The following is a 9,176-nucleotide window of genomic DNA, read 5'->3' on the forward strand; positions in this document are numbered from 1 at the left end:
GCTCAAAGGTGATTTTACGTTTGTCTTGCACATATCAATTTAAATAATTTCAAATTTAATTTTAATAACGAAATATAAATATCACTTCCTGTCAGCAAGCTTTTCAAAACAAGTATTATATTCAAAATTTTACGCACATTAAAATTAATACATAAATTCAATCTTTCCTCGCTCATTGCACTTAAGATAATGGACGAAGTAAACACTCTGGCTAAAAGTTAATACTGTAAACTAAGCACGTTACATGTTCGAATCTTACTGAATAAAGATTATAAATTATGAATAAAGAGATCAAATTAGTAGCAAATAAGATTCATTCATCGTCGGGGATTACGCACGTTATCTCAACATAAACTGTTATTTTCTTCCTGCCATGAGTGCATTTTGATTTATAAAGCAGTACTTTCTATCGGTGACGTCGGACGATTAGGCGTGCAGCATCTTTCGGGTGTATGGCACAAATCCGGTGTGTCCCTCATTTGTACAAAATCGATGTCCGCGAAGAAATCGCTTTTCATAGTGCCGAGTGCGCTGTCGGAACCAAAACTATCCTGCCTGCAGATGTCAATCCCATTGTAGCATCCATTATAGTCAGCCAAACTGTTCGGCATTACCTTTAAATCGCTGTCATAAATAGACGAAGTCATCGTTGGGTTTTTTTTATCGTTACCCATCAATCTGGTTTCAACAATTTTGTCACTCCTATTTTGTTTGCTATGTATATTGAAAAGATCATCTTGCTTCGAAATGCTGGAGTTGGAATAAAGACTGTCTGTATGATACAAGCCTGAATTTTGCTTTCCCAAGGAATGATCTTCACGAAAATCATCCTTCGTAAAAGTATTGAACGGTGAGTAATCTTTGTATTTAGATGTGTGATCTAATACTGTAAGGCTTCCCTGTCTCGATAAGATACTGCCGACATCGGACACACTGCTAACCCGTCTGGACAGTCCATCTTTCTCGTTTCCCACGTTTTCTTGGATATTCGGTGAGACTTTTGATTCTACGGATTTCTGAGACAAAATGCCATCAACTTTATCTTTAACAGTTTCTTTATTTGAAAACGCGTTTTTCGATGTCTCTTTGGTCGGTGATATTTTCGTCCTTCGCAGATACGATCCTGCAGAGGGTTTTGGACTTTCGCTGACTACTTTCTTCGAATCGGTATCACTGGAGTTTGCCGTATTAATCGCTTTATTTTCTTTTTCCACGGCTCCGATAGATTTACCGATTTGCTTTAGATAAGAACCGACGGAGCATGCAGCATCCGGTATCTTGAATTTGCTCTCCGACTTCGTCTTATGACCACTTATATCGTTACACTTCTCCGCCGATTTATGTTTCAGACTGTTAATCTTGTATGAGCCCTTACTGTCGATTATATATTCTGAAGCGTCGGATACCACGCACGGACTCGCACTTCCTACGTACTTTATCTTTTCTACAGTGGGTACACGGATCAGATTATGTTCATTCGCGTCGATCTGTCTCGGATATGTCTCCTGCTTCAAGTAAGAGTAGGTATTTGGAATGTCGGGAGACGTATCTTTCAATTTGATATTGTTATTCCTCAAATATCGTCCACTGAAACCGCTGGAATCAGGTGAGATCACTATATCAGACTTTTCCTTATCAGACACAAAATCTTTTGATTTGGAACTTTGCCTTGAGTAACGTCCCGAACTGTCATTGCTCTTGCTATTCTGTCTTGTGTATCTATTGCGCGGACTCATGACTTCAGGCACATGAAGCGTGTTACTCGATGAAGGCTCTGTCTCACGTTCCAATGTACTGTCGTCACAGCCACTGGATCGCTTTTTCTCTTGGTGCACTTGACCCTCCTTAATAGGTTTCAATTGTGGTGCCAAAGTTTCCGGAGTTGTGGACTCGCTGCTGCTCGGACTCGGTCCTTTGTAATTTCTAATGTCGAAGTCTAGATCTGCTGGCAACTCGGCACATACCGACAAATGCATCGCCAGCCCTTCTAGCCAAACTTCCATAACTTCAAACGGTGGCCTCTTGTCAGGATTCAGGTCGCAACAAAGAAACGCGATCATGTAAAAAGTCTCCGGGCAATTAGAACAGAATTTTTCCTTGAAAACATTTTGATTCAAACCAAAATCCGAAGATCTCGGTAAATAATCAGGATCTGCCTGGACTCGGCCTATAATCTCACAGACAACGATGCCGAAGCTGAATATATCTACTTTCTCATCGTACTTATTGCCTTTCATCATCTCAGGAGCCATCCAATAGGGATTTCCGACAACTGTATATCGTTTTTTCCGTTCTTTCTTCGAAGTTTTCACCTCTCCATCGGAATGTCGATTATATTTACGATTGTCTGGCGAGCTACCATTTTGAATAATCCTCGCCAGACCAAAATCAGCAACGACAACAGTCTTATCCTCGCGAACGAGACAATTGTGCGAATTCAAGTCACGATGAATGATGTTCATAGAATGCAAGTAGGCCATGCCGGCAGCGATGTCTTTCGCAAACGACGTACGCTGTTCCCACGGCAATGGTTCGTTCGTGTCGTGAAGCAGGGCCCTTAACGTGCCACCTGCTATATATTCGGTAACCAAATGCAGTTTCTTATCCTTATAAAGAACACCGATAAATCGAAGAACGTTGTTATGATGTAATGACCGCAATACCGCAACCTGTATTGAATTGTTATTATAAAGACAAAACATGCGTAAGAGAGATCAGTCAAACTTAATGATTATTTAACACTGGAATGCCCAAAAAAATGTAAAATCTGAACATTCAAGTATTAAATTCTTCATATATCAAACGTATTCGCATTCTTTTCATTTTTATCTTGCTTGTGTATGTTAATTTTGTACAATTGGCATGAAAAAAAATTACCTCTTTTAGAAAATTCTTCTGCGCGTCTTCGTCCACTCTATACAATTCTTTGAGAACCATCACCTCGTTCGTGTCACGATGCGTGACCTTAAATACTTGTCCAAAAAATCCTTTACCCAGGAGCTCGCCCTTCACCAGATCGCTCGCTCGAAATATTCTCTGATTCTTTGGTTCTACGCGAAATGATCTGGTACGGCTTAGATCATAAGTAGGATTCGTTGGTGAAGATCTACAATAATGTTCGATTTAGTGAATCATATTGTAATTTATTATTCGTCAACTGTTGAACGTATTCTGTATTCGTTGTCCTACCCGTCGAGTAATCGCGACATAGAACTGCTACGTTCTTTATGCATAGGATCTCTCGTTCTTCGTAATTGTCGGCTCCGCGCACCGCTGATGTAACCCTCGTCCCGGCGCTTAAACAGCCGTTCTTTGCTTTCAGGACTTGTCCTAGGAGTACCGACACATGCCAGCATTGCCGAGGACGGTGAGGAGAACGTGGGCCGTCGTGAGACCGCATCTGGATCGTGCTCGATAGTCAACTAAAACATTAAATTTACATTCAATTTAATCACAATAAGACAATATACAATATTTTGAAAACACTTTGGCTTACTTGTAAAACTGTGTCCGAATATTGTATGAGATTTTCGATACTTTCCACTGGCTGATCTTTAACGGGGGTGCCATTTACTTCCAAGATTCGATCGCCAATATGTAACGATATAAGATCGCTCGACATGTTCAATCTGCAACATTCATTTCACAAATATTTTTATTATTGTTGCCTAAAGGTGTCTCTAGACAATATGGCCAATGTATATGCCAACTTTGTATACATTCGCTAAATATTGGCCATTCAATGAATTATGTATGTTATGTGTATATAGTTAATGTTAAACGTTGTCCATATTGTCTAGAAGCGCCTTAAATCACAGCAATACACATGCAAACAATTGCATGCATTATATTATATATATGTATATATTTTTTCAATGCAATACAACCACATAAAAAGACAATTTGAAATAATAACTGCCAGGCTAATGAGATATAACTTTACACACTGATAATAAAAGTGACAAGCAAATATTAGAAAATTTTTTATATGAAATGAAAATGCAACTTAAGACATTTCTTAAACACATTTATTTAATTTGTTACACGTAATATTATTTCAAACCTTATACTTTCATATAAAAATTTATTGCACAAAATAAAATACGTTTACGAGGAACCATAAAACAACAACAAAGCACAGTATTCAGAAATAATATCACATTAACCCACTTGCTCATAATTAAATACACACAAAATAACTTGCACCAATCCATTAAATGTTTGAAAGACGATGTAAAAGCAGTTAATACTTGCAATACTTTAACACTTATTTCAGATAGTTCTATATAAACTGTGATTTTTGATTAGCTACATTGAACGTGCACTTGATAAAAGAAAACAATAATAATTTATAATATCTAAAAAAAATATATATTAAAATATATATATTAAAAAAATGTGTTATAAAATACATAGACATTAACATTACAGTTACATGTACACATATTGTAGAAAATTGCACGAACATATTTTATACATTTTCATGTGCAATTAACATAACTGCTACTGATGACAGCACAGTCTGTAGAGTTAGCAATATGTAGTGCATATTATTGATTTGTTATGCAATACCTATGATTAGAGAAGTGGCAGCATAGCCTAAATAGAACCTCCATCACAGAGGCTAGCAGCTTACTGATCTTTCCACGAATATTTCTCATTAACCTGCATTTTAGTTAAATTATTAGTGTTAAATTATTAGAGGCTAATATACATTTTTATACCAATTCTCTTAAATAATCATCTGGACTATCATGCAATGTTAAATATTTTTAAAAAGCATGTATCTTAGATATATAATTCTGGGGAATAAAAAGATCCAAATGTTCCACTTTTATCACAATTACCGCTTATATATAAATCTGGTTTATGTAGATATATAAACACAATCTTGTAATTTAAAAATAGCGTACGTAATTTAAGTACGTAAAATACATTATCATACATACTCAGAAATGCGTAATAAAGCACCACAACTGCGAGGACTGGGAGCTGTGTCTAACGTCAGTTTAATTCCTCTTTGCTTATCTGGGTCTGTTGTACTGGGAGGTATTTCGACCAGTCTAATGCTATGTGGTTTTCTGGTGAAAGGATAGTTTGCTGCCCTGTTGAGCGGTTGCATTTGCCGCTTGTAACAAATCCCGCAATATAATTTAGACCGTTCAACGAGCGCATAACTCTCGCCATCTCCAATGAAAGCACCGCATGAAGTACAGGCAAAACATTCTGGATGGAACTTGTGATCCCCCGCCAGCATGACAGGGCCTGTGATGATCTGGCCACAGTCCTGACAAGCTTCGCCATAAGCGGCCCAGTAGTCATCTTTACAAAATAGCAAGCCATCTTTTTCGAAGTACCAGGAGGATAAGCCAATGTCGCACGCAGAACATCTGAAAGATTCTTATTCTTATTTTTTCGTATAAAAATATAATTAATAATTTATTTCAAATGTCATAATAAACATAACGTAATGTTTTAAAAACATATACTAGCACTTTTACCGAAAGCAATCAATATGCCATTCTTGATTCAATGCCTGTATGAATTCATCCTCGATAGCGTTGAGACAACCAGCGCATATTAACGTTCCTCTACTTTCTCCACCTCCTGGATCTAGAAAATTATGATTATAAATATATACGCTAAACATATATGAATAATTTATAAATTACAATTCTGATTGCGTAAATTATTATTAAATATAGTATAGAGAGTATTATATATAAAAATAATCGAAATTGTAGTAAAAAATTATTTCATATCGTATTAATAGATTTGTTGAAATTTACATTCTCGTAATCATACCAAACATTACGCATTCATGCGCAAAAAAGTCTTTTGCAAGCGTATATCGACCGACGGATGCACGCGTATGATAATCCTAAATGAAGAAGAGGCGGGCCTGGGGGATGTATCTTGGGGAGAAAACGTGAATCACGGTTGACATCGGCTATCGAACGAGTAAGCGAGCAGCTGACTTCGCTGATGGTAGAGGCAAGGATTGGAGCACGACGCAGCACACACGATTCGCGCGACGCGAGACATACACTGCGTATCACGGAGATGGCAATCGTCGCGAATCCGTCGCGAAGGGATATATAACACGATGGAACGTACGAGTAAACTTATTAATGCGAGAGTGTGTGGGCAACGGGAAGAAAGATAGAAACTGAGAGAGAGAGAGAGAGAGAGAGGGGGGGGGGGAAGGAGAAGGAGACACACACACACACACACACACACGGAAGATAGACGCCCACGCGATGCGTTCAGCGTCGACAACACGTCGTGTGAATGGTGAGCTGTCGCGACGTCCGCGTAATCGTTGACGAGCGTCACGTAACCTGGTCACGATTGACGACGCTGTTTTCTTGCCATTGAGAAGAAACCTACCGCTCGTCGTGACTTCATCCATCACAGCACACACGATTGACACACTCCCACTCCTCTACCATCCGCTCAACTCTCGACGTCTCGAACTGTCTCGACCACTCTCGAGTCTCTCGACTGTGCTCGAGGCTCGAACACTGCTGGGTGCGGGAGTCGCGTAAACTCAAAACTACGATTCGAATTGCATTCACAGCGACACGCTACACGAAACGGCCAAATCAGGAAGCTTTAGGCGGGCTTTTTAGCGGGCGTTTAAGAATAACGTTGTTCTTAAGCAGATCATATATACCTATACAAAAGATATGGATGAGTGAGATAAGGAAAATTGTAAACCAAGTTCCCTTCTTAGCTTTGTCAAAAAAAAAAAAAACGCTGTGAAGTGTGAATAAATATATTCTATTCTATAAACTTTTATATTTATTTATTTATTTAACTTTGTTCACTTTGTGTATAACAGCTTTTAAACTAATCTATAATAGTATAACGCAAGTGGGGGACTGAGTTTGCTATACGTACGTACATATAAGAAAAAGACGATGCTCTATAAATTTATTATTTGTCTTTGAGTATGTATAATAGTATTTTAAAATAACTAATTAAGGAACATAGATAAAAATACTTACTTAATCATCCTGTACTTAATTAGAACGTATTTTATTTTCGTAACAGACTATATGTAAAGCTGATAAACGAAAAATCAAATACTATAAATTATATGACACACTTACACGACAGATGCGCTACGTGAAGAATACAATACAATTTTACTAATACTAGTTTAAATACATTATACTATATGTACATACTGATCTTGATAACGATATACAGCGCAAGAGAAAAGGATTAACGCGTCACGTTGCCATTGCATAATGAGCAACCCTGTTCTCATACTATATTATATAATTACTAGCAACTACAACCAAATTTACAGAGAGAGAGAGAAAAAAATTATACTGTATTCTATAAAAAAGATCTTTAATTAACAATAATTCTTTAAATTGCTTCCTATATCTCAGATAACATTTATATTCCATAAGATATCTAAAAGGCTTCTTTTAAATGTCTTATATTTATATCAGGAGAGTAGCGGTAGCGTCTCCGGCCATGTTCAAAAACTGTGAGACGCTACAAGTCTCTTATCCCGAGCCATCAAAGTCCATTTTTGGGAGGTGCATAATTACTAATCATAGATATCTAAAAGTTGTCTTTGTAACATATATATGTTATCTGGGATATAACCGAACTTGATGGATCCAACTATAATCATAGAGATAAAATACAAATATATATACAAAACTGGAAGGAAATTCATTGTACGTAAACAAATAACATTTGCAGCCGCGCTGTGTTGTGAAATTAATCTTTACAAAAACAATACGTTAATAACTTGCGCGTTGACACGCAATAAAGACGGTAAAAATTTAATTGATATGATATAAATTTGGATATAAATATGGTCGGCAGGATTGGAAATATTACTTTATAAAAATATAATGCACTGCTGTTAATAGTTTTTGTAAAAGTAACTCCTTACTTAAAAAGTAACAATTCGTTACTTTCTTTGTTACTTTTTGCAATACTAAAGCAGAATGTTATAGATTTTTAAAATTACATAGAGGATTTAATAATCAACATTAAATGTAACAAACAACATTAAATTTTTTAAGTTATAATATTTATATAGTAAATTTTTCTTTATATTAAACTTATCAAATAAATCTTCTATAACAAATTAATAGAAAAAGAAATAAGGACTCGTTATATAAAAAAAATAAACAATATGAAGTCAAGGGCGATATAAGAGTCAAAAAAGATTTTTGTTCAACTATAAAACATATCATTTAGTAACTACTTTCGATAATTAATTTAATAAACATCACTTAATTCGCCTTTAAACAAATAATTAAGATAATTAATTAATATAAATAAGTTACAAGTTTCGGCTCTCGGATTGAGCCCTCCTCAGACATATTAAAAAACAGCGGACAAAGTTAATCGTTGAAAGATCGTTCGTGCAGTTTCCATTAATCTTGTGAGTCTTCAAAAGAAAAACGATATTATAGTTACACACGATTGAAAAGTCGTATGTATAACAATATCTCAAGGAAATGAAACAAATTAAAACAGCAATGTTATTTCGGTGTGTCAGTATAATTACAGCAATATACGTCAAATTAAATAAAATAAAAAGACAAAAATTGAAAAATGCTGGTAACATTGTGTACGATTAATAACGTTGAAGAATCGAATGTAGACTGATCAAATCTTCTATAATTTATAATTAATCAATTAGTCAATTGGATGGGACTCACTTGCAAGATTTAATGATCCTTTATGGGAAACCTAAACTGAAGATGACTTAAAATAAGTCAAAACGTTTTCAAGACTTTTTACTTTCATCATTTGAATAAAGGAATTTATAAGGATCCGACTACTTTTTGTTTGCGACCCAATAACATCGCTGTACTCTCATTCGCCTTTGAAGAATTATATTGTTTATTTTTGAATTTGGAGAGTCTCCGTGAGATTTCACATTATTTAAATGTTTATAATTAATATTTAATATTTTTATTATTTTTTTAAATTAAATATGTCAACATTTCTACAATTTAATCTTGATTTGACTCTCACGTCGCCCTTTTTATTGTTTATATAGAGAGTCCTTGTTATTTATTTAATTTAATATTTTTATATTTTTTCCTCACGCGTGCACGTAATGTGCCCTCTACCGCAACGCTTTTGCGTGCGATAAATAGCCAATACCTCAAGCCGTTGAGTTATTTCTCTAA

At 35.7% G+C, this 9,176-nt stretch overlaps 1 protein-coding gene across 1 annotated transcript; it reads right to left on the reverse strand.

Moving 5' to 3' along the window:
• Positions 1 to 328: 328 nt before the first annotated feature.
• LIMK1 (LIM domain kinase 1) lies at positions 329 to 6,412 on the reverse strand. Its single transcript, XM_018541031.1, has 8 exons — positions 6,391 to 6,412; positions 5,502 to 5,613; positions 4,950 to 5,390; positions 4,573 to 4,665; positions 3,497 to 3,629; positions 3,190 to 3,422; positions 2,878 to 3,106; positions 329 to 2,669 (listed from the first exon to the last, which is right to left on the reverse strand). The coding sequence occupies exons 1-8, from the start codon at positions 6,410 to 6,412 to the stop codon at positions 390 to 392; spliced, it is 3,543 nt and encodes a 1,180-aa protein (XP_018396533.1). The 3' UTR covers positions 329 to 389.
• Positions 6,413 to 9,176: the final 2,764 nt, after the last annotated feature.

This window comes from Cyphomyrmex costatus, unplaced genomic scaffold (genome assembly GCF_001594065.2).
Source record: "Cyphomyrmex costatus isolate MS0001 unplaced genomic scaffold, Ccosl1.0 scaffold275, whole genome shotgun sequence".
Classification (NCBI taxonomy): Eukaryota; Metazoa; Arthropoda; class Insecta; order Hymenoptera; family Formicidae; genus Cyphomyrmex; species Cyphomyrmex costatus.